Source organism: Anguilla rostrata, chromosome 14 (assembly GCF_018555375.3).
Source record: "Anguilla rostrata isolate EN2019 chromosome 14, ASM1855537v3, whole genome shotgun sequence".
Taxonomy (NCBI): Eukaryota; Metazoa; Chordata; class Actinopteri; order Anguilliformes; family Anguillidae; genus Anguilla; species Anguilla rostrata.
Genome location: NC_057946.1, coordinates 15,170,398 through 15,196,657, shown reverse-complemented (window position 1 = coordinate 15,196,657; position 26,260 = coordinate 15,170,398). Strand labels below are relative to the sequence as shown.

The following is a 26,260-nucleotide window of genomic DNA, read 5'->3' as shown; positions in this document are numbered from 1 at the left end:
GTAGACTTCAATGTGCTGACTGAGCTGTAGGGCCTGTCCCAAGGAGCTGCCTGCAGTCTTCAGTTGTTTACCGAGTTGTGTCATGTTCAGTTTTCTAAAGTCCCTCTGCTGGTCTGTAGCTCATTGTTGAGAATGTGGATACTTCAGATGTCTTACATAATGACCTTGTAATGTATAAGACATAATAAGATAAGAATTAGACATAGATTAGCACTACAAAAGTTACTGCCTTCTGGCTCTGTCTTCCTGTCTTTTCAGTGACCCAGATATCATCCAACAATAGGATTTAGGATTACAACTCAATTCAGTTTCATTTTCTGTTTGCTTCATTGGCACGGAAACCATACATTCTTATTTCCTCAGCATGCACACACACAACATAAGAAGCTGAAGTCAAGAGGACACTGGCAACAGTTAATAATTAACTATTATAATTAACAATTCCAATACCACAGCCTGATAACCCAAGGGGGGAAATGTTATTCATATTCTAATTGAATGAGGAAAAAAATATATTCCAGATTTGATTTTGCTGAATGTGTCAGCGAGGTGTTGCTTACTGTCATCTGAGATGTAGGACACAATAACCTGTGACTGTTTTGAGTACCCCACAGTACTGATCCCCACAACTCTGACCCTCCCCTAGAAGGATGGGCAGTTTATCTCATGATTACAGTTTTGCACCCTGCCCTCTCTTTTAATCTGGTTTTTAACCTGTTTTATTTTTCTGCTTGTATTCTTGTGCCATAGTGTAGATACAGAAAGCCCCAGTGTCACTCTTATTGTATGGGTTAGCCATTGTACAGGCCAGTTTGTGTGAAGTAGTCTGCTTTGATTCCAGAAGAGTCCCGCCCCATAGGAAACTACTGTACAACCATTCATCAGGAACCAAGATAAGAATAACAGTGTTGCTGTAGACAACGTTGTAATCTTAGGTTGAGATGAAATGATATGCTTCCTGGAATTGTAACTGCGGTTTTTCTTTAATATTTGGTTTTGGAGCCTTGAGAAACACTTAATGCTGTTTTCAAGGTCCTCTGGGGTTATTTAATTTTGTGCAGGTTAAGTACAATGCATGGGGTCTTGCCCTTCATTTTCCAGCTATTTCAGAAATCTTTACTCTGCTTCATCCTTTGTGCCCTTGGTGTGAATTATTGTAAAACAAGTAGGAGGCACATTTCCTGATTAATGGACACACAAATTAGTTATGCGCATGAAAATTATTATTTAAAAGTGTGTTGTCGACCAATTGCCAAATAGTTTTTCTTTAAAATGTTCTTTCTCAGTTACCAAACACAACTAGATCACAGTGTTAAATATCTTAGACAATATGCTGGGGTAGGGAAATGTGATGTTTAGAGTTTATCATTATAAACAGGATTTATTATGAAATTACCTGAACGACATTTGTGTTCTTTTGTTCATGCCACACATGACAACCCTATACTTTCATATGTGATTCTGGAGGCTGAGTTTTGTGAAAGCGCTGTGGGGTATGGGAAGGATGTGTGTTTTGGGATCCAGATTGAGTTTAATGGCCGTGCATCTAGCTGGTGCGAGCGAAATGACGAAGGTTTCCTGTGTGTGGCTCTAGAGGGAAAAGAACTCCAGCTGTTTGTTCCTTTAGTGTGGGAAAGACGATTTCAGGCATTCACATACACATTTATGAACAGCATATCCATACTCGTTCAGACCGCAGAAGGAAGAACTACCCGAAACTGAATAATAAACCTGACATCATGAACGAAAGAGAGCTTTTGTTTATAAACAATAGTTTTCAGGGGGTGAGGAAAATAGAGGGACAGCGCGGCGCGCTTTGGCAAGTTTGGAGGTGGCTTTTTGCTGGAACAATGTAACTCTGTATCTTTGAAAATAGAGAATGGTGATAAATTATGTATGCGTGTCCTGGACACTTCGAAGAAGGAATCTTTCCATAAATAACGTTTGTGTTGAAACGTTAGCAGCGTGAGTAGTCATTTGCTTTTGGGTTAAAAAAAAAAAAAAAGTCACTGTGTGCATGCGGAGAACGGAGATGATTGGACAAACTGAATTATTTGTGACGGTTTTGCAGACTGTTTCTGAATAGAATTAGTCTATTACAGATTTATGCTAAATTGTATGCTAATATTACCCTATATATTTTCTTGAGCGGAACCCACGCGACCCCCCTTAACCCAAATTTCCGTCCAAAATGAATTATTCATAATGTTTGACATTCAGAGCACGGGCATCAAGTTAAATCCGTTTCAAAGGAAGATAAAATACATTGAGAGCGCCTCAAATGCATATGTTGAATTAATTTCGTCTGGGTGTTTTTGTAGATTTGCATACGTTTATTTTGGTCGGTGTTACGTCTCCTAATCATAGAACAGCCTCCTTGATGTTACCGCTATGAATTAACTTATTTAGTTGATTACAAACTAATCAATGGGTTATCAGGCCGTAGCAATGCACTCTCGGACATCAGTAGCATTCTAGGAATATTGTTTTTTGAGCCTACATTTCTGTTACTTTTTTATGATATCCAAGGATTGTTTTTGTTTTATTACGTTGTATTGGTTCAGTCTGACTAACTCGTGCTCAACTGCAGTACTTGAGATTTATGGGTTAATTGAGCGCCCGTTCCCGCGGCTCCAGTACAGCACAGTGGGGCTGTTGTGCGCTGCAGCGGAGGCGATGCCCCATTGTGTTGAGGTCTAGTCGGAGCAAACAGGCGTTACTCACATCAACGCGAAACAGCACAAAGAAAATACCCACTTTAAAAGGGATCTTTTATTTTACCAAAGGCTGAGGGAGAGATTCAAGTGGGTGTTCGACAAGCCTGGCTGAAAAAGAACGGGGAATCGTGATTATAAGGAAAAGTCAGGCTACACCAGTCACCCTCGCCTCTTTATCAGGGACGGCTCAGGAGGAGCGTTTCAGCAGCGCAGGTCAAAGTTTTGTACATCAATGAAGTTCTGCAGACGCATGGCAGGACACTCACAAGGAAAACATAGGCTATATCAGAATTTCAGGAGAAACCAGTGACCTTAATTTTTTTTTTTTTTTAATTATATGCTAATGTTTCCAATGAAAAATTGAAACAAGGACGTGAATATTGCAATATTTCGCTGAAGTGTTTTGGAAATATGTGACTTCTCCACGCTCTGATGGATCTGGTTGACTCTTGGAATTTGGAATGTATTTACTGTATAATACCAAAGTATCCTCCCCCATGCTGTTATATGACAATAGTTGTGAATAAGGGAGATTAATTGACAAATAGAACTTCAAGTGATCAATACATATCTGCTGAAGGGATGTACAGATTTATAGAAATGGAAGAGAAAATGCGAATCCTGGAGGATCTCAACATGATCTACATCCGACAGATCGCCATGAGTTTACAGGTAATCGGCTCTTCTCACATGTGCTGAGAGCTATACCATGAATGCTTAATTTGGACATTATGAAGTTAGTTCTCTGCCTAGATTGTGTTGGTTGAGTGACAGTGGAAACAATTTAAAACTTAAAAACAGACTTCATAGTAAAATAAAATCAAAATAAATACATTTATTTCATTTTAGTGAAGCAACTTGGTGAAAATATTGCAGAGGTGAAGGTGCATTCCTGACATTCTGTTCTTCAAGAGCTAAACTGATTCTGATGAACACATAATTTACTGATGACTTTTCTCAGTTTCGGTCCTGAAATTAATTCTTTCTAGTAACTTCAACTTTATTACTGAGCACTTTTAATCAGCATTCAATAATGGAAGACATTCTTGATTTGCGTAGGTTTTCTACTTGGAAATCAAAAGAAAAGTCTAATAATCTAACACATGGCCATTAAAGTAGCCTATTGGATAAGTTCCAAGTACTGAAGGACGTGTGTCTGCTGTGCAGCTGTTGTGTGTTGTGCATCAATACTGTGCAGTTAAATCTTAATGGGAATGGCATCCCCATACTCGGCACTGTTTCACACTCCTGAAGCCAGCAGGGCTCTGTGGTTCTGTTTTCATTACATTGAGAGTACTTCAAATCAGCTGTGAGGGCTTTTGCCATCACATATCCTGTGATGTCACCAGATGGGCTGTCTGACAGATGTCTGTGCCTTACATCAGTCTTGTGTGGAAGTAGTAGGGTTCATTGTGCTTAGTTGTTGACCTTGGTGGTTCAAGAACATAGCCTACAATTGGTGATTCCAAAAAAAATGGGAGATAAAGGGGAGAAATATTCCTTGGGGTGAGTTTACTCACTCATTTATGCTGGGAAGCATCGTTCCACCTTTCCTTATTGAGGAGCTGCCTTTGTTTAAGGAGTAAGTTTGCTACTCACTGTCAGTATTGCTCTATGGTACGGTCAGACTTTAGGCCTATGTCTTAATAATGTGCACCCAATTCTAATCAAGGAAAATTCAGAGATTCAAGGAATGTGAGATGGACCATTTCCCCTGATAACTGCACAAGCCCTATGGACTGAAAGCTTTTTTTTTCTTCAAGTGGTTGATTATGTCTCTTAGGGTTAATGCAGTCTGCTTATTCATCCTTGTGCTGTACCCGCGAAACAGTGTCTCATTGTATCTCTTCAAATGGTACCATCCCACTGTGTTCCAGAGAAGAATTTGTGGTGGGTGGGGAGTTGGCTGATCTTTCCCGGAACGAGCAGTTTAGAATCCAGCATATGAGTGCAAACATGCCAGGCCTCTTCAGCTCTAATGGCAGTTGTCCATGGTCACTTTCAGTGCTGCCTGACCTCTGACCTTTTGTAGAAGAGTATATCCTGTGCAGTACATTATGAGCTGTGACATACCATCTCTGAGTGGGGTTGTTCCATGCCAAAATACTACAGAGTAGGGCTGCCCAATCCTGTTCCTGGAGATCTACCATCCTGTAGGTTTTCATTTCAACCCTAATTTGGCACAGGATGGTAGATGTCCAGGAACAGGATTTGACTTCCCTGCCGTAGAGTACTGAAGAGTGATGACCATCAGCCTGCTGAAAGTGCTGCAGGTGTTTTATAGGGAAGGGCAAAGCAGGCTTATTGCGTTTGAGAGTATATTAAAGAAGACAACGTGAACTTTGTTTCTATTCCTTAGATACTCTGGATAAATTAATCTAATTAATTAGGCTATGTTGTATTGCAAATCTGTTTATAATGGTGCGGTCTTGTTATAAGCTTCATGGGGCTTCTCTTACCTCGGCTGCACATTCCATTTGTATTTTTTAGCTATTTAAATGCTTGTTTTTATGCTAATAAATCTAGTTTGCTTGTAGAATTTTTCACATGGGTCAGTTACAAATGAAGGAACAGATTAATGAGGGATTCCTAGTGAGCCTGCATGATGACATCATCCTCTCCATGGCTTGAACACACAACAACTGCATGAGAAGATGATTTGCATCTTAGTGGAGTGGGAGCTCCTGTACATTTCCCTTTAGGGCTGTCGACTGGTGGAGGACAGTCCAGGTAGAGCACAGTTTTGCCACAATGGGTCACTCACTGATGGCTGCCATTGGCTAGGTGCTAATCATCAGCCATCTTATTTTCTCGTAGACGGACTTCTGAAGTGGTGTTCCCGTCCTCTCGAGTGGCTGTTTTTAATGTCAATATGCAGCATTAGGTCACGTTTGCTTGCCAGTCACATGCAAATTTGTGTGTAGCTTATGGTTGTTCAATTTACTTTTAGTTTGAGCTTATAGCTGAAGCTAAACAATACTACAAATTATTGTCCTCACTTACTGAGAATGAGGTTACTGTAATATAACAGCAGTGCCTTTGTTTTGCCACAAGGTGTATAAAGGCCGGAGTAGAGCAATCCACCACAGTGATGCTAGCCACAGAAGTGTGTCCGTTCGTTTACTTCCTGAAACTGAGCCTGAGCAGATGGTGAGAGGGCACAGCTGGGTGTTGGCTGATGAGATGGAGGCCTGTGATGTCTCTGGTTAGAGGGGATATAGCTCCCAGCAGGACTGCTGGCTGCAGGCTGCTGTTTTAGCTGCTGATGAATGATTATACAGATCAGACTGTTGCCACACAGGGGCCCTTTGATGGAATTAATTACTCCCCATCCCAGGAAATCATTGGCAGCCGCACCATATCTGTGAACTGCTTTCAGACTCGTGCACAATTCCATGGCCCGCATGCAGTCTTTGTCCCCTTGATCTGTCAAGCACTGGTCACGAGACACAAAGTGTTGATGGTGATTTCAGAGGGCGATCTTCTTTTCGGTGTCCCTCTGGATGTGTGATGTGAGCATAACCTATATGGTAAGTGTTTCCACCTGTCAGATTTGCCATTGTGGCTCAAGAAGGGGGGGACTGCTGAGAATCCACATTAGGTACATAGAGAGGCACCTGCTAGAGGATCCAGGAGCGCTAGTGCTGGTGCAGCTTGTGGATGCCACCCATGTATGACCCGCACCGGTGACCTTGGGTCCCAGTGTGACTGATGAGTCATGGGGGGGATGCTCAGCTGTTGGACCGCATGCTGGAATTATGCAGGGCACTCTGCTGAGTTGCAGCTGAGCTGGGCCTTTGTGCTATAAATACTCTGTGCTGGGTGGGGGGCACATGGGGGGCTATGGTCCGGTGCATGGCATGCTTGTGTTCTGGGGGGTCCGTCCACTAAAAGGTTACCAGCACTGGTGTCCTTTAACTTAGCTGAGGCTTGTTGGGGATGCCTTTTAAAGTCATGAACTGACTTCATTTATTATTCCTCTCTCTAAGTGCTGATGTAGAAGATACTCTCTCAGGACTTGGAATAGCACTGAAAATGCCGTGCACAGCAACTTATTTGTCCACAGAGAAATCAGATTTCCTTCTGCCTTGTTGATTCTGCTGTTTTCTGATCTTCGTCTTCTCGCATCAGTCTTTGGTTACAGTACCGTGTGCAGACATGAGTCTCTGGAGCAGCGTGGTGGAATGTGAGAAGCAAAACCATCAAAGCCAAATCCTTGCAGTGAGCAATATTATCACATATGTTGCCTAAATGTTTGTGTTTGTGCTGGTTTGTTCCCTACTATTTGTAGAATTTAATTTGTCTGGGTTTAGTCTCAGTAAGTGTATGATGTGTATTTGTTTTGTTTTGCTTCTGTGTTTGGTTCCAGCAGACCTGGGCCTCGGGTGGCTAGATGTGAGCATGGTGCAGGAGAGAAAGGGTACTTTGTGTTGTTTGTTGACTGGTACTGTGCCCCACCACAATCGCAGACACATGCACACAGACACAGAAGCACACACACACACACACAGGCATACACAAATATACCCTGTTGTGGTAAGCAGTGGGACTGAATGGCCACAGTGTCCACACCCAGCCAGCAAAATGCCAAAGCTCTGGCCAGCTTCCTTTCAAAAACAGCATCCAGCCTCCTGGCAGAGACGTAGCAGCACCTTGAGGCCACTCAGTCTCGCTCTGCTGCTGAAACACACGCCCTGGGCTCCTCACACAAATGTACCATTCAGAGGAAAACAAGAATTTCACCAGCAGAAAAGGCAGCTCTATTCCATACAGCTCTCAAATTTGTTTGAGAAAAAAAGTGTACTTCTGAAGAGAAAGGTGCCCAGTTACCCTTTCAAGGAACCACATCTGATATGTTTAACAACTGTGCTACAAGCGCACTAGCTTGTGTTCATGGAAATATGAGTGACGATATTACCAACGTTGTAAACCTGCTCAGCTTGCAACCCTGCCACCAGGGGACACCATTTTCAGCCATTTCTTTGAACAATTTATTGAAGCTTTGCATGGGAGTGAAGTATTAGCTTACAGGCTTTATACTGTTGCAGTAGTTCTTTATAGCTTACATTAAAGCTGGATTCCAGTGTGCCTGGTCGCTGTGTAACTTGGCTGTGGTGTGATGGAAAGGTCGCAGGATCTCGGTCAGGGTGCTGTCTTGGCTTTGTTTATATGAGGTGCACATATGGCCATAATTGCCCTTCTGTGTCGGCAGGAAGCCTGCAGCAGGGTGGGAAAGCTTGGCCTGTAATTTTGAAATGCCTGCTTTCGCTGGGCAGCGCCCGTCAGCTGCTCCCACTCCAAAAAAAGGAGGAGGGGGGCACACACACAAAAAGAAAAAAAAAACAAATAGAAAAAATTCATTTTTGGCCACAAATGCTCTCATCAAATATAAACCACACTGTGCTGTCAGTGCCGCTGCACTTGCTCTGAGAGAAACCTGGATACGGCCTTGACTTGGGCGACGGACAGCGCTGATTTGAAAGGGTGTTCCAGCAACGGGGTGGCGTCCCCTCCCGTGTCGGCCTGCCAGGGTGTATAATTGAATTGTGTTACTGTAGGAGGAGGCGGCAGTGAAATGCCAGTTCACAGAACAGCAAGAGGCTCAGTTTTACATGAATAACAATCTGCTTAACCCTGGGGGACTGGGACAAGGTTGTTGAGTTACTATCACTCTCAATAGCCGAGATCACATCATTGCTGCAAACTGATGGAAAAGGCATATTTTAACCCTATACAGCTGTTTTTATAGCCTTTGTTAATTGCCAGAGGTGAAATGAGCATGTCAGTAAACAGTGGTGCTTTTATTGTATAGGTTTTAGCTCTCCCAGGATCATACTGTCATTTAACGTGGTTCTTTTTGGTGGAGTGTGTAATTTTAGTCCCTGTTCATTTCATAGCTTGATAGCTTGGTATAGGCTACTTTCCTCTTGTGACAAAGCAGAAGTTATGGCAGTGTATTAAACCATAGAAAACATCAGTAACTTCTGTTTAGATTTAAAATTAGATTTAACATTTGCATGCATTTCATGAAAATTAAGTCAAACCAACTGTCTCTTAAATTATGTATGTACAACCATGCTTTTTTGCTACCTTCCAAAAAAGGCAGTCAGACATTGAGTGTGAGAAGTACACATGAAATTACTGCTGCATGATGTGATCACAGTAGCCTTGTTTGTGATTCATCTGTGAGGCCTTCAGTGTTTAGAACCAGCATCATCTGGGAAATGCCATACATTCCCAAGCATTCATGAGAATAACTTAATTTCCTTTCTCTGCCTTAAGGCAATTTTTTGCTTACCACAGGAGTAACAGTGTACGAGTCCCCAATCATTGATGAAATGACACTGGCAAGCTTTTAAGGGGTTTGTTTGGGGATAAAACAGGTAGCTGCTTTAAACTCAGGAATTATTATTATTGTTATTATTATTAGTAGTAGTAGTAGTAGCAGTAGAGTAGAGTGTAGTAGTGTCATAGTCATATTTAGCAGTAGTAGTATGTATTAGTGTGAGCAGAGATTTTGTTTTTTCAGGTTTTGGGTCTGCAGAAGATTTGTCTTTTGCAGTAGTATGAAGATTCAGTCTTCAGGCAGGAGAGAAGTACCATCCTTCCAGTGAGTTCTTTAATTTTACCACTGCTTTGATAAAGGTTGAGCCAGATTACTGCTGTACTGACTGTGGTAGGTTGCTCAACAGGGACACAAGTAGCTGCTTGCATTCACTGACTCCTCAGTTTGAGTCGTGACCAGTAGCCATGCTAATGGTCTGCTTATGTCCACCCTCAGTACCATGTTGCCTTTTCCAGCAGTGAAGAGTTTAGCCTACTCCTTTATGGACAACCAGGTAGTCCAGATGTCCCCCGTGCCACTCACCTGTATGGATTATTTGCAATCAGTGGGCCTCCATCTTTTAACAGCATCGTGCCATTTTCCTGATTTGCTGTTGGCCAGAATTCTTCCTCCATTGGAGGGAACTTTCCTCATTATTCTGGGGAGTCAAGGTGGGTAGACAACTCTCACTTTATTAGCAGCACACTGTCTGTGCCAGTTCTTAGGGGAGTTCAGAGGATATAACCACAGTTTTCAACTGCAGCTAAACAATCCTAAGAGTCTATATATTGTGGTAAAAGCCATTCAAATCATTAAGTGATATTGGGGCAAACTGAATATTTGTTCAAAAATCTATATAGGCTATCTAAATCTAGTTATTGTTAAACTGTTATGATATACTGACCAAATCTTAAACAAAGATATCCCAACCATTTATTTTTGGTGCTTTGCGATGCTGAGCAAACCCTCAGTAAATAGTATTTTATTTATATTGGTAGTGATGGATGATGAAGACCTTAGTATCTGGCATTTTAAGCTGCTCAGCAGGGCAAATTCATGATACCAGCTGTTTCCCAATAATTAAATATGTCTTAGTCTTTCTGTCTCTTTTTCTGCCTGTGCACAGATAGAAAATATCATGGCTTGGAGACATCCAGAATGACCCTTTTTCAGAGGGCTGCAGCCTACATAGACAAACATGCACATGCATGTGTGTGCTGGGTTCTGTTGGGTATTACCAGGATCTATCCCCGACACGTCAAACCTATTTGTAATTTAGAGCTTCTGAGGACACTGACCACATTGCTCTTGGACAGTCCTTTCTTATTCGTTTTTCTTGCACTTTTAACTCACACATGCATTTTCCATTAGGTCGACAAATGCATTAAAATGCACTTGTGACAAATATTGTATTTTGGAATGCACAGATTGTATACAACTTGTATAACTGTTGTATACAGTTATTTTGTATACAACACATTATCTGTGCATTTCAAAATACAGTATTTGTTTGGATACACCCCTAGGCAATAGTGCACATATTTTGCCCAGGAAGGAAGGATTCAGACAGGGGTATGGCCTGCCTCACTGATCAAAAGAGACTCCTCTGGTCAAATCAGCATCAGCAGTCTGCTGGTACCAGCCAGAGCCGCTCTCTGTTTAAATGACTGCTCAGTTCAGCTGGTGGACTAAAGAGTGAAAAAAGTAGAAGCTGCCTGCACCTTTCAGAGGAACAGCCTGCAAAAATGTCTTCTCAGTTCATGGAGGATGTTATAGTGATGGGACAAGTGTTCAACAAAACAACATTCTACATTGGAAGAAAAAAAAAAGGGAAATATTGTACCTACTGATTATGTGGATGAATCAACAGCTGGGCTTTATGGCTCAGCTCTTGTGCATATGCTATTTCAGAATTGTCATTTCATCAGGGATGGAATTTCCTAACAATCTGAAAGAATCACTATTTAGTTAGTTTAGTGGCATGCCACTATGTTCGACACCGACACTTATAATTAATCGATGAAGACCGAGAGTAATATAGCCTAAATAAAAATAAAGTCAGAAATGTAGCTATGCAAGTTTTTTTTTTTTTTGCCTAAAACTACCGAATATTTTCAACTGACTTTCTTCTTACAGTCGAGCATTTTACGTATACAAGTCCCTACGTTATGTTCTGTATTTTCCATTAAAATATGTTCATTTTTTTTCTGGTGCCACGTTGTCAGACTGTAAAAGCACGATCCAAAAGAGTGACTACATTTGAGAACCGCCGACAAATCGTGCGGTTACCTAATTTCCTAAAAGTGGAGCCCTTATTTATAACGGTTTCTGGCACAATGTCAATGTTTCTATTAAATATATCACATACTCTCCAACGAAACGTTACACACTAGAAAACCCGGCTGCTGCGACCGTCTCCTGTGTGATTCTCGATGCATTATTATTCGAACACACTCCAGCATAACTGACACATCTAGCGGAAACACTGACGCCCACGTGCGAGAAACCGGCTTGTTGCACTTGAAGCATTTGTAAGCATCAGCAAGTCAGGAGTGATGGGGAGTGGACATTAGGCTTGCTGGACTCAGTATTATACTCCTGTGTGCTGGTCATTTTCCATAGGCTTTCAGAGTCGCCGCAAACATGAACTTCAAGGATTACCAAGTAAGTGTGAGACTTTGTGTACTTTTCTGACTCGATCGTCTTCGCAACAGCATCGTTCAGTCTGAGACAATTCTATCGGATATCGCGGGTGTATTATAGGCAGTGGTTCATGGTGCCCAGGAGAAGTTAAAATGTGTGTGCCAGCTGTAGCCAACGTAGCACGGTTGTACAAGCCCGTACTCATTCGATGGAGAGTGGCTTTTGCAAGTATGAGGGGATTTGTGTTTAAAAAACGATATTCCTCTAGTCAATAGACTAATGCTGATGTATCCACATGAAACCTAAATGGAAAATTCCTAACTCTCTGAGTGTTAACTGTAGCCGGGCTTGCTTGAGTAAACCAGTGGAACAATTGTCCAAGGAACTGGAAGAAAATGAAAATACTTGTCAACATGTCAGTACTTATCTAACAAAGCTATTTGTTTCAAAAATGTATTAATTGTATTGCATAAACAATTAGCTACAGACTAGTGGACACCTTTAGGCAGGCTTCTGTGTTCTATAACGTGCTGTGTGGCTGGGGGAGATTACAAGTCGGTGCTGAACAATGGGCTCTAGTAACTAGGAATATTGTGCAATCCTAAGAAAGTTGCTTTGCTTTAATTCAGTCCAGCTAGAGGATGTTTCAGTTTTCCGCCTGACTGTAGAATTGTAAAGCTAAGCCACACGTGTCATAACAAGCAACTTGTGCCCTGGTATTTGCTTTAACCTCATGTGATTTTGTCAGAATCTGCAATGAATGTGTTGTGGGACAATTGTGTTATTTTTGTGACTGTAAGATATGACAGACTTGTCTAGTTACAGTATATTTTCCTTTAGGTCAGCTTCACTAAAGTCTATAGATAACTTTTCATATGATACTTAGCTTTGGGGGTGTATGTGGAACCTGAGGTTACAGTTTGTTTTTGTTGTGAATTTGTAAGCAAGATGAAATTCAGCTCATCCTTTGGTGATGGCCAAGGGACCTGAACCAGTGCAGAGTTCCTCTTAGCCAGTTGCAGTGTTTGTTTCCGAATCAACTTTTCCCATTTCAAACCCAGTATGAGTCACTGGCCACATGACAGCTCTGTGGTCATTTCTTCCAAGCCAGCACATTAGGTTGCAATTTGAACATTGCCATGGGGCTATTTCACTGAATGGAGTCATGTTTAGAACTTTATGTCCCCGCCTTAAAAATCCTATGCATCTCACATTGTGGTGAGAGTGGGCGGGATAATCTACAGGGGGCAATTAAAATTCATGCTGTTCCCCACATATGTAAATTGAGGGGAAAACCTGTCACTGGTCTGTCCTCTGCAGTTTCCCATTTGCACTTAGCTCCCCTGTGTTCTCAGTGACATCTCACCTATTCCCTGACACGACTGCCCATTTTAAATCAAAGCAGACCAATTAACTTCTGACCTTTAACTAGGTAAGGTTCTGCCCAAGGAATACAGAGGTATGGTGGTGGGTAGTACTCCTGCTTGTGTGTGTTTCCATCACTTTTAATTCAACCAGGCCTTAGTCTGAAAGTGGAAATTGATTTTAAATGAGACTAGCACAGGGGGTTTAAACTGTAGTATACTGATTATTTCAATGTGGTTTCAAGCAAGGCTGGATTCAGCTTTGTCCTGGAAAGTACTAGAGTAAGACATCACTCTTTGCATTTCGTAGACTGAAAGATCATTGCTTTTGAGATTTTTTAATCATTGTCTCTTTTGAGTACTGAAGAATATATCACATAGCCTATATAAGTATGGGGGATTTGCCTTCTCAGTATAATTCAGTGGTAGACTCCTTCCATTAGAGAGCATTAGGGATCATTCTCTGTGGTCAGCATATCCAGGTCAGGGCCCTGTGGGGTTTGTCCCACTGAGACTTCCGCTATATCTAAGAGAGGTGAAACCCCTCAATCTCCCAAACACTGTTTCTTCTGGTCAATTTCCTGGAATAGTGCTGTCCCCATTACCCGCTGTCGAACACGGTCCGAAAAATACGCTCCGTAGCCATTACTGTGGAAGGCTCATGAATAACTTAAATCATAGTGATAAAATACATGTATTCCTTTTACCTAAATTAAGCACTCACTATTGGCAGATGACATCAATATTATTTCCATTAACTGTGTGGTTCTGTATGATACACAGCAGAATGTGTGTTGCATTTTGTGGCAGGCTCCTGTGGATGTTTGAGAAGGAGAGAGGGCAGTCCAACCTTCAGGGCCAGCTGGCTGTTCCAGTGGTCAGAATGTGAATAAAACTTGTTATCCTGGTTATGTGTGATACTGGAGTACTCATCTATTGTCACAGTACACAAGGGAATGGCATTTCTTTTATAGGCTGGCAACAGAGTGGCCTCTGATTTAAACTGCTGTAACCTATTTTTTCCTGCCTGCAAAACAGCTTCATAGAGCTTTGTCTGCTGAACATGTGATCGTATTATTATTTGAAAATAGCTACAAAGTTTGCACATTGTGGGGGCTGAGGCTAGCCACTGCTTTTCCTTGACTGTTTATAAAGGATTTTTGCAGATAATCCTTTTTCATCTTACCTTCATTTAAGTATATCCTTCCTTATCCTTCATTAAATGCCTTCCTTTTTCCTCTTCTTCCCATGCCCTGTCCCATGCTCTGAGGCCTAGAGGATTCTGGGAAGGGATTAGCAAGCTGTAAATTGAGGAGTGAAGAAGCATGCATGATGTATTGTGAAGTTGCCTCCAGACATGGATTCCCTCTCTGAACATAATGACTGGAGTCTTATTACAGAATGCATAACCTTTATTAATTCGTACCTGTAGCTGGCAAGCACTGCACTACAGTGTACTGGGCCACACTTGTACAAAAAAATAAATAAACTACAGGAATGATGAAAGCTGGTATCAGTCTCCTCTGTAACTGACACATATGCCGTTCAACTAGAAGTATACACAAGAGAAAATTTGATTATCTTGTGGAAGCCTTTCTGTCTGTTAATGTTATAAGAGTGTTGCCACATTGAAGAAGGAGACCGAATTGATCACAAAGTTTTTACACCCGTTACACCTTTTTGCGGTGGAAGAGAAGAGGGCATTCAGTTTTGAGTTTGCCTCCTGGAGCCCTTGTTTTTCACAGTGCCATAAATTATTTTCTTCAAGGGTTGGTGACTTGTTCGGCACTAACTAATACTAGAATGCAAACTTGTGAGAAGACGCATGTTACCCATTTGCTTCATTTCTTCAACTTCTCATGATCCATTGAGGTAGACGTCCATCTCTTGGCTCTCTCTCCGGCTCTGTCGACTGTGGTTAAGTAGCCTACCCTTTACAAGACCAGCTTCTGGCACCAACCTGGCTCTGTCAGAGGCCTAAGGCATCATCAGCATGGTGTGTTGGCATTTTATCTCTGTGTTCCTGGTATTATCTGCTCTTATTATCATGCTGATACTCTTTGACCATGGCTGGTGCTGAAAACCTGTTTGCAAGGTGCACTTTGCATTGTTTGCGCAACAAGTACCCCCATGCAGGGATAATCCAAATGAGTATAGTTTTATATCATGGCCAGCCTCTGATCCATTCACACAGCTGGGCAATGGTGGAAATTTCCTCATGCATTTGATTAACAGCAGTTTCCTTTTTAAGGGGGGCTCACATGCTGCTTTGGACAGGCAGGAGTTTTGTACCTGTACTTTTAACATGTTGAGCTAGACCCCCCTCTCTGTTGATATGAGTCACAGAATAGGCCCCAAGTAGGTCATTGTTAAAACTCTTTTGTCTACACTGTGTTGCTGTGTGCTGTATTGTGCTCTGCAGACCCATCTTTCATGGTTTGTTTTGATTGCTCTTCTGCAGAATTCTTTCCACAGCAAGCCACATCTGTCTTCTAAATAAGGTAGTGTTACAGTGGTAGGAATAATGCATCTCAATAAATTCCCTACCCTTTCAATCTACAGATGAACACTGTAATCTATGTGCGGTTTTTGTTTGTCTACCAGGTGACAATTTGAAGGGCCCACCCAGAAAGGCACAGTATTTTGTCTTGAGAATCTGTTCCAGTTTCCCCAGTGCTACTGCCCTGCTAACAATCAAGTTTCTTTTGAATCATACATAATATTGAGCAACGATGTTTCAAATGACACACCTTGGATAAATAACAGTTTCTGATTAATTGAAATGATCAGATCAGTTTCACATGGACTATACAACTATACAATATTATGGTTTTGAGTTGATATCTTTTGCCAAATTGTGTTATTTTGGTGGGCTGAAATAAGGTCTTGCCGAACTGTACTTAGCCACTCTGTGCATTGGTTCGCATTCAATTTCTGTTGATCTCTTTAGCAGGGGTCAGTGCTTAGTGAATTAAATTGCCACTGCCCTTTAGCTGGTGTCACCAAGCACATGTGGGATTGAGATAATTGACCAAACCTAAGTCATTGTACTTGTATGATGTTATTGCATGATCATTGTTGTGTTGTTGTATGACTAGGACTGTTAATGATCACAGCTGCAGAGAGGTATTTTACCCACCCTCATTCTGCTATGCACAAGCATATCTAGCTATTTATTGTCTGTAAACTGACAGTCTCCCAGCATTGGCTTCTTCTTTGAGATGCTTTTGTAACAGACCATGATAACTAACGGCTTGGCCTAGACTTCAGGATAATCAGCATGTGACACCATGGTACCATTTAGCCTAGATTTTAATCTTCTGACATAACAGGGCTCTGGTTTGTAGTGGATTTGGAGCAGCTCACCACGTGGGTGAGCTGCTCCAGATCACCTTGAGTCAGCTGATTTTACTTTCCAGATCATTTGATCCTAGTTCAAACACAAGATTAATGAGCACAAGACAGCATGGTCTCCAAGCCATTCTGTTCTGACATGATCCTGAATCCCTGGGGAAGAGTGTGTGAAAGAAGCATAGCCAAGATGCTCCTATCCTAGGACTACAACTCTTTCTAAAGCTACTTCTACAGTTTACTTCTGCTTTAGATGACTACACTCTGAGGCAGATTATTCTCAGTGTGAATCCATGCTTAACAGTATCATGTAGGCTATTTCTTTTAAAAAATACTGCCCCAGGGCTTTCTACACCTATAATTTAGTACAGTTAACAACAACCCTGCGATTATATTTTCAGCCAGACTGCGCAGTTGTTTCTGTCGTCTTTCATTGCATCACATATGGCAGGTAGCCTACCTGTTCTAGAGGTATGCAGGTGCTGTGGTTTTATTACGAGGAATGTGATGAGGCGTGCATGCTTCTTTTCATGGTGTCAGTGTTTAGCTACCAACTTCTTCACTAGAGTTACTCAGCACTGGTCTTTGCATTCTTGGCATCTAAGAAGTTTTGTGCTCTGACTGAATTAGCAACTCGCCTACATTGAGAGGTGTGTTTCCTGGGGAGTTATTGTAACTTCAGGATAATTTAGACCTAGTTTCCAGATTTCAGTCTTCATAATCCTTATCCCATTAAGACTATTGTGTTCTGCAGAGCTCACCAAAGCAGAGTTTGTTCTTAAATTCTTATCTTGAGAAAGGAATTACAGCAATGTTGACATGCTGGATTAGTTTTACTGAGGATAACATCTCGTTAAGTTAATGAAAAGTTAACAGTATCCTGGTCATTCTGTATGGAGGGTTAGAGCAGTTTGTCTTTTTAGAATGACTTTAAAACACGAACCCGTCTATGCCCCATACAACAGCCATTGTGAAGCCAAAAGGTCATCAAAAGCTAATGTTTGTAACACATCCTTCATTGTACTGTACACCAAAACTGTCAGTGTGTTTGTGAGATGGGGGTGGTATGGGAATTTTCTGGTCAGATATGTGGGCTACGGACTGGTGAAGCAATTCAGTCAGGCCTCAGTTTCACCGTACTGCCCTGCATCCACCTGTCCACAAAATCTACAGAGAGGCCTTCTCTCAATGCAGTTTTCTTCTCATTATTTTGCTCTAATGATCAAAGGTGTGCTGTGATTCTTTACTTACCTTTTTATCCCTGGTCACCTGATTCTCTGTTTTTCTTCTGTCTCCTACATAATTATGCCTTAACACGACATGCACTAGTGCATTGTTACTGGCCTGTTTGGTTTCATTTAAAGCCTCCTGTGTCCCTTCCTCACTCCCTCTCTCGTCTGTTGCTGTCACTCTGTCGCCTTTGGTCTCTCCCTCCCTCCCTCTCTCTCTCCTGTATCCCTTTCTCCCCCTGGGTCCTGACTGTAGCCCATTCAACTGGCAGGAAGTCTAGTTCTATAGCACAGGAAGGCATCCACTTTGCAGCAGAGTACTGGCTTCAGATCTCTAACAAACAACTCCTGTGTGACAAGTTTAAATTGAGACAAAACTCAGGACTTGATCATATCACATAATTATTATTGATAATTACGCATCCATTCCTCATTCTCCCATGTGCATTTTGTTACAGACTTATGGAATTGCATTTTAATGTTCAATCAGTAGCCTACATTTCTTCCAAGGCAACATTGATATTGTACGTGCACATCACCCATGTTTTATCGGACATTTGAACGGAATGCCCACATGCTGTAAAGGTTGGAGACTCCCCCTACAAATAAATGTTTCCAAACAAACAGAAGCTTTTACGCACAAAAATAAAGACATTTTCTACCACTGCCTTATACTTTTTAAATGAATGTTGTATTTCACACATTTGATCATGCATGCCTAATCCCCATTTTACACGTTTATAGACCAACATATAGGCTATGTAGTCATTTAACTAATCTTTGCTGTATAATTTACAATAACTGTCTCTTAGTTCTGAGCCCAAAGTAAATGATAGCTTCAGAAGCAAGTCAAAGTTAATTGATGATCATTGGCAGAAAAGCCTGGCTTGGGAGAATTTAACAGCATAAACAAATGATTAGGACATCCGTTTTCCAAATCTATTGTACAATAATGCTGCAGGAGTCTGTATTATCCTTTAATGGTTATTTTCAGCTTTCTAAGAACAACGTGTGGATGATTCTTGAAAATCTGTAGTAAAGCCTGGAGTATTTGAGAAGGAAAATCTTGCAGGGCAATTGTAATAACTGTTGTTTTTAACAATGCTAAAATTTTAAGGTGTTGTTCATGGCCTGCAACTGCTTTCACAAGCGTGCTCCTTGGTGCCTTTTCACTCTGCTGTATATTGGTACAAAGAAGATCCTTTTATTGCTCTCCGGGACATGCACACTCATAGTCAGTGAATGAGTAAGTGGCACTGCTATTTCTGTGACTACTTGGTTGCAGCCAAAGACCAAAGATTTTTAAGTTACCAAATGTGGGTCAATAATGAAATGGGATTCTGTGTTTTGATTCATCATGTTTTCTGATTGACTGTGCCCACTGTTTTATATAATATAGCATCATTGGAATTTGAAAAATGGGTACATATAGCCTACACAGCTGAAAACATATACAAGCAATAAAAATTCAGAAGTGTAATAAGTTTCCACCTCAGGACAGACCACCCGTTTGCAAGCTGTCCTGAGCTGTCGGAGGTCCCGTCTGTGGCCATTTTTACGCAGACCCTGCACAGTCTGGAACTCGGTGCTGGCTGGGCCATTGTTTGAAGCTCAGAACGGCCGTCCTCTGACCCACATGTCCCGGCTCTGCCTCCGCACAGGACAGTGACATCCAGAAGAAGATCGACCATGAGATCCGCATGCGAGACGGCACGTGCAAGCTGCTGGCCGCCTGCTCCCAGAAGGACCAGGCCCTGGAGGCGGCCAAGAGTCTGCTGACCTGCAACGCCCGCATCCTGGCCTACATGTCCGAGCTGCAGAGGATGAAGGAGGCGCAGGTCATGCAGAGGATGGAGCGCAGGTCAGGCCGTGTGGAGGGTGTCAGGGGGTGGCTGGAGGCTGGGTTAGTGGTTGCCCGGGGGGCAGCGCTTGCAGAGTGTGGTTACCTGAGATGAGGAGGGGGACAGCGTGAGAGGATATACGGATGTGAGAGACAGTAACTCTTCGTTACAGGCCTTCTGATTCCAGTTCGTTAGACGACAGGCTACCCTGCAAGGGCAAAGTGGCCATATCAGGTAAGCACAAAACTACACAGACAGCACATGTTTACTCATGCATTGTAGTACAGTTTTTAGTGCATTCAACATCCAAAAGGGCAGATCAAAGTATCTAAAACGAATGTGTATTTTCTGGTCCCTCCAGGTTAATCTCAGAGCCTGCACTAAGAGCACTCAGTTAAACTTACACAGCTCCTGCATGTTCTTTTATTGGAACCAGGGTACTCACTTATCTTCTCCTCTCTGTGGTAGTAATTGGGTTATTATTGACTCTTTCCATTATGACTTGCAGTCAGTGCAGACACTCATGAATTTATTAATCTAAAGTCCTGAAGTGCTGATTCAGGATCAGCTTATCCAACCCAAATCCAAAACCCCACGATTTTGTGGAGAAAGCTTATAACTGATCTTGGATCTGGCAGCATTATAGGCTATATCTGAACAGTGTGATTTAAATGGAGTCAGTCAGTGCCTGTCTCAGAGAGACCTCCCACAGAGGAATGCCCCAAGGGGTGGATTGTGGTGATCAGGCCATTAAAGGATAATAATTAACTGCCTGTTTTTTGCTTGGAGGCGTGAGTAATCTAGACACAGCTGGACAGGGTTAGGAGGTGAGGCAACGACATAGTGAGACGTCAGTCTTCCTGTTGTATGCCTTACATTCATTTGCACACGCATACACATGAATACACAGTTACACAAACACACACAAAACATACACAAACATGCGCACACACACACACACAAGCTTGTAAATGAGAACCACACGCTGTTTAAGAGCCTCTCTGACACATGGCCATCTTCCCTTGCAGACTTGCGTATTCCTCTAATGTGGAAAGACACAGAGTACTTCAAGAACAAAGGAGGTGAGAGTCCCAATAATGGCCCCTTAGCCATGCTACTCACTGAGGCAGCCCAACGACTGCTCTGTCATGGGAAAAACCTTACAGAACTAAGATAGGGAATAATGCGCTATGGTAAGTTGTGCATAATGCAAAGCTATGGTTTTTGGATGGAATTATATGTAGCGACTGTATGTTTTTATACGGACAACAATGAAAAGCAGTACATATACGCACTGCAATAGCCAGAGAGAATTATACCATTAGTTACACCTAATTCTATTGTGCATCATATGTTTTTTTTTTCTATCACATTATTTTGTTTTATCCCAGTAATTGCTTTTCATTTTTTATTATTATTCATACTCAGTGTGATATAAAGCATAATGCCCAGCAGCACAGTTTATGACCTTTCATAGCAGATGTGCTGTCTAACTGTGGAGTGAGTGGAGCTTAATAATCCTCTCTGCCTACCAGAATTTACTGGCTTGAAGGCTCTACTGGTTGTGTGTACAACAACACAGTAATTCAGCACCCTCATGACCGTCAGGCTACAGCATGAATGCACCTAGCTTCAAAACCCACTGCTCAGAGAGAGTGGCTTCTCGTGGTTAAGCTCAGTATGCAGGACTCGCTGGTTGTGTAATAAACCAGTGATTCATGGTGTAAAATCCCATTGGACCTTTAAACTTTAACCCAGTTGGATAATCCATGAAGATTATTCAGAACATGCCCCATTTAATTTTGGAATGCCAGTTATGTTTTTGTACGACTGCCATATCACACAGAGAATGTTACCCCTCCACTCAGGCATGTGGAACATGGGATGGTGCTGTTCCTTGGTGGAATGCATGTTTGAAGCAATGTCCAAATGACTCCAATGAATGGACATACTGTCTGGAGGTTGAACAGCGATATGTCAGAATCTTTCAGGGAAAAATACTGAAAGGGCTCAAAAGATGTCAAAAGTGCTTCATAACTGTGCAGTACTGCTTTCTAAAGTCTCTAATGGGTTCTAGCATACAGCTCACACACAGAAAGACCTGAATATATTGTGTATACTGTACATTGTGTATATTAATACTCTCCTTCCCCCGAACATACACACCCACACTCACAAAGTAGATGATTTTATACACACCTATTGATCTCTCTCTCACTCTTTGCATCTGTCCATTCAATTCTCCTGGTTGCCTCCATGCTTTGCTCCCTTTCTCCTAAGGGTTGCTCTTTTATCTGAGGCAGCCATTTGATGTTTGTTCTTTCCAGTTGTGTGAAAATGCAGGTGCGAGTTTTGTTCCCTGTCTCCCTCTTTGACAGAGCTGCATCGCTGCGCTGTCTTCTGTGTGCTGCAGCTGGGCGGTCAGATCTTTGACACGGACATGGTGATGGTGGACCGGACGCTGACGGACATCTGCTTTGAAAACACCATTGTGTTGTGAGTGTCACCTTTTACCTCCCCCTCTCACTCTATCACTCCCTCGATCATCTCTTCTCTATTCCCCAAGATATCATTCATATTGTCCAAACCAAAAATGGGTCAGTCTTGCAGCATGCCGCCATTGATGGCACTTGTTGTCTGTGTATGCAGTAGTGATGCTGGCCCTGGGTTCGAGCTGCGCGTGGAGCTGTACAGCTGCTGTACGGAGGAGGACTTTTCAGCAGGGAACGCTCCCAGGAAACTGGCCAACAAGCTGAGCAGCTCCCTGGGCCGGTCCTCGGGGAAGAAGGTCCGGACGGCCCTGGAGCCGGGGGCCTGCAGTCCTGTGTATAATGGAGGAGGAGCCCCTCTACTCCTGCCCTCGCCCTCTGTCCCGTGAGTGCTGACCACCCCTCTACCCAACACGCGCACGCACGCGCACACACACCCACATGCGGAAAAGCACGCATGCGTGCACCAATGCACACACACTTACACACAGACACGCATGCAGGAAAGCATGCAAGCACGCACCAATGCACACACACTTACACACACTCACACGCAAACTGAAAAGCATGCAAGCGTGCACCAATGCACACACACTTACACACAGACATGCATGCAGGAAAGCACACAAGCTTGCACCAATGCACAGACACTTACACGTGAATGCAGGAATACACACGCATACATACATACATATGCACATTCACTTGCACACAATTATACCCACAATGCACCCACAAACGCACATGCATGCAGACACACATTTAAACGCATACTGATACATGCACTCTGGCAGTCACTTCCTGGAACCCAGCATCACACACTGTACTGCTGTGCCTACTGAGATGTGAACTAGACTCAAATTGTAGCCCTCCTGTTTGCCGATCATTTTTTAATATAATATAAAGAATTTGCACTACAGCCAGCGTACACGTCCCAACAAACCTGCATCCACTCTGTAAGATAACTGCCCTCTCTGTGAATCCACTCTCTCTGTTTGCCACAGGGGGCCCAAGTATCGTCTGCTAGCTCACACGTCTTTGACACTGGCGCATGTCCGCGACAGCTTCAGAACCCATGACCTGACCATTTGCGGCAACGGTGAGCAACCGCTCCTCTTCTCCTTTTCTTTTCGCCCTCCCTCCTTTCTGTTTTCACCGCTAAAATTTTATTCTTTTCAGGAAAAAATTTCAAAAAAAAAAAAAAAAAGGAATGTAAATGTGGTCTGAGCCTGATTTTATTTGGTTGTGCTATCGTGTGTGTTTGCATGTATTTCCAAAGTGAGAGTAATGAAATGTAAATAAAATATTAGAGAATGTTGCATCTTAATATTACTATTATGACTCTCTCTTTCTCTCTCGCTTTCTTTCTTTCAGTGTCATGATTTCTCTTCTTTTTCACTCTCTCTGGCAATGAATTGCCCTCTTTCAGAATGCAATATAAAGCCCTCCCCTCTGAAAGTCTAATTCTCACGACTCATGCGCATTTAAATACAACCACCTACATGTAAGACAAGGGTTTGTTGTAATGTTCCTGCCTCACTACAGTTTCTTTAAATAAAGTTTAAAAAAAAATTTATGAACGCATGTACTTGGTCTTACTTAAGCATATATAAAAGTGTTGTGGATGGTCCATCTTTCTCTGTGTGTTCCAGAGGAGTGCTCCTATTGGCTGCCTCTGTATGGCAGTGTGTGTTGTCGTCTGGCTGCACAGCCCGACTGTATGATTCAGGAGATGATGAGTGGCAGTCTGAAGGTCAAGGTGAGCAAAGATTTCTGTCCTAAAGGACTTTATTTTATTTTATATAAGTTCTTTTACTTTGTAGTGTCAACTGTTTAAGTAACATATTCTTTCTTTTCCTCTCTCTCATATGCACCCATTCTCCATCTCACTCCCTCTCTCTGCCTGTTTAATCCTGTGTCTCTCGTAGCAGCTTGGAGAAGATCCTCAGAGTTGGACAAACATATACGGTGTCCTGAGGGGGACCAGCCTCATCTGTTACCACCGGCAGGAAGATAAACAAGCTCACGTGGAGCCAGCTTTTACTATTGCCGTCAATAAGGTGAGCAGTCAGAGAGACCAATACATTCCATTTCCATTTGTCCATTTGCACTTTCAAATATTCACGTTCGGCTGACATTCCTATTCCTGGGTCCAGATAACTTGTTTAATGCAAGCCAGCATCCTTCAACAGGCATTCTGTCACACATTATCTGCACAGTTTATTTGGTATTCTCTGGATCATGGTGCCTAATGGCAAGGTGATTAGGTGCAGTTAGGTGCAGCTGAATGAGTGCAGTTAGTTGAAAGGATCTAAATGGAACTTTTTGTGGGTTTTTTTGTCCTGAGGTGGGTGGACTGTACAGCATCAATGAAGCGATCATGTAGTTATCTGAATGAGGACAAAATGGAATAGTTTACAGTTGCTGTAACCCATTTGCAGACTTAACATTCTGTCTTGCCATCGCCCACGGATTTCAACAGATTTCTGCTAAAAGAGTAATTACACCCTAGATCACTTTTCAGTAGACATGCTGGACGTGGTTAATTGAGCTCGATGGGTGGAAGTGCAGTGCTGTGACCCAGTAACCCCCTTTCACTGGAACAGGATATTGATCCGCTCATGGTGGACAGTTTCACACTGCAGACTGTTATTAAAGTATCCTGGTCTCAGGCATACATAATGTAGGTTTGAGTTAGATTGTTCTTATGTCTGTTCGTATTTGTGAATAAATGTTCTGAATTTGGACTTACTTCTTTGGGCCTCTTTCATTATTCATTGTCATTCTCTGGCACTGTCTTTTGGGTTCTAGACATTTAATCTTTTTTTAAACTGAGACTAATTTGTCTAAGGAAGATGCCAAAGCATATATTCATAATGACTATGTTGAACCATTGTTATGCTCTGTTTTTTCGTTTGCAACATTGTGTTACAGTGGCTCCTATTAGTACATAATGTGTGCTTACCACACGTCACTCCAGGCACATCACCCCTGTTCCTAGATCATTGCACTGGCTTCCTGTTAAATCCCCGGTTGCTTGTGAAGCTCAGCGGCCGAGTGGTTTCTTTCAGGAGATTCAAACCGTTGGGAAAGCTTCAATTCCAAACCAATGTTAGAGCTGTAGCTTCAATTTGCTTTTTTTAATCAGTTCGTAAGACTTACTTGTTCATACTGTGCTTTTGCCTTAATTTGAACTGTTAGCTGCTCTGGGTTGTATGCTTGAGGAGTGCTATATGAGGTTCTTTTATTGTTTTGTGAGCATCTTTTGATTAATCAAGAGATCAGGAATGAGATTGAAACCTTGTGTGAGTTTCTATTTTTGAAGTTAAAGCATGCTGTCGATCTGTATGTTGTTTCTCAGTACAGTGGCAAGGTGGCTATGCTTGCAGAGTGCCTCCATCTTGTGGTGTGTGAGAGCATTGCATTTAGGTGTATTTCAGTCTAAAATGACTCCTCTCTCCTGGTAGATATTCAAAGAGTTCCAGTAGGATGTTCTGTGTATATCTGTGCACCTTGTACCTTGTTTCCTTAATCCCCCTCTAACCAGTAGCTTGTAGTGGTAGGTTGGCACCACATGGGGTGACTAACTAGATTAATTCTCCCTGAAAACTAGCGTGCCATTATTTGAAAATGAAAACAATAATTATAAATTGCATGTCACCAGTATGGTACAACTGTTGAACAACAGCGTGCCTGCTGGGATCTCACCTTCAGCTGATAAGCAGCATTTGAAGGAGGCAGATTGAAGGGACTAGTGTGTGAAAGAACAGGGAGCCATGGACTAACCCCCGCCCCGGGTGACTAACCCCCCTTTGTCCCACGTGCACCTTCAGGAGACGAGGATCCGGGCCACGGAGAAGGACCCTCTCAGCAAACTGCAGAGCATCTCCATCAGCAACCACTACGGTGGGGAGGAGGTGACCCACACCCTGGCCGCAGAGAGCCGAGAGGACACCCAGCGCTGGATGGAGGCCTTCTGGCAGCAGTTCTATGACATGAGTGAGTACTGCTTTACTGGAGTGAGAACAGCACTGTGCTGCAGCGGGGGCATGTGGCACAGCTAAGTGTGAAGCTAAGTGGAGACGAGGGTACAGAGAAATGTGTTGTGTTGACAGTCGCACAGAAAGACCTGTAGTGCCTGTAATGCTATTAGGGTCATGTACTGATCCAGGCATTTTTTTCATGTCCTTCTGACCATGTTACCATTTTTTTTTTCACCCTGAGGAATGTTGTTAAATGTGTTCTGCCCCAGTGAAACATATTCACTCTGTGCTTGAGCTGACAACTATGCTGTTCTCCTC

At 42.5% G+C, this 26,260-nt stretch overlaps 1 protein-coding gene across 7 annotated transcripts in view; it reads left to right on the top strand.

The window, feature by feature from the left end:
• Positions 1 to 26,260, top strand: part of LOC135238903 (rhotekin-like) — a 45,197-nt gene that overhangs the window by 6,227 nt on the left and 12,710 nt on the right. For 3 of the 7 annotated variants that reach the window (XM_064307062.1, XM_064307066.1, XM_064307067.1), the window contains exons 2-10: positions 19,291 to 19,490; positions 19,643 to 19,704; positions 20,499 to 20,552; positions 21,849 to 21,966; positions 22,120 to 22,344; positions 22,964 to 23,058; positions 23,612 to 23,718; positions 23,888 to 24,019; positions 25,793 to 25,958. In XM_064307062.1, the coding sequence (XP_064163132.1) occupies positions 19,291 to 19,490; positions 19,643 to 19,704; positions 20,499 to 20,552; positions 21,849 to 21,966; positions 22,120 to 22,344; positions 22,964 to 23,058; positions 23,612 to 23,718; positions 23,888 to 24,019; positions 25,793 to 25,958 (1,159 nt within the window). Of the gene's footprint in view, positions 1 to 1,529; positions 3,390 to 11,496; positions 11,707 to 19,290; positions 19,491 to 19,642; positions 19,705 to 20,498; positions 20,553 to 21,848; positions 21,967 to 22,119; positions 22,345 to 22,963; positions 23,059 to 23,611; positions 23,719 to 23,887; positions 24,020 to 25,792; positions 25,959 to 26,260 lie in introns of those variants that run through there. The other 4 variants (XM_064307063.1, XM_064307068.1, XM_064307064.1 and 1 more) reach the window with 3 other exon arrangements.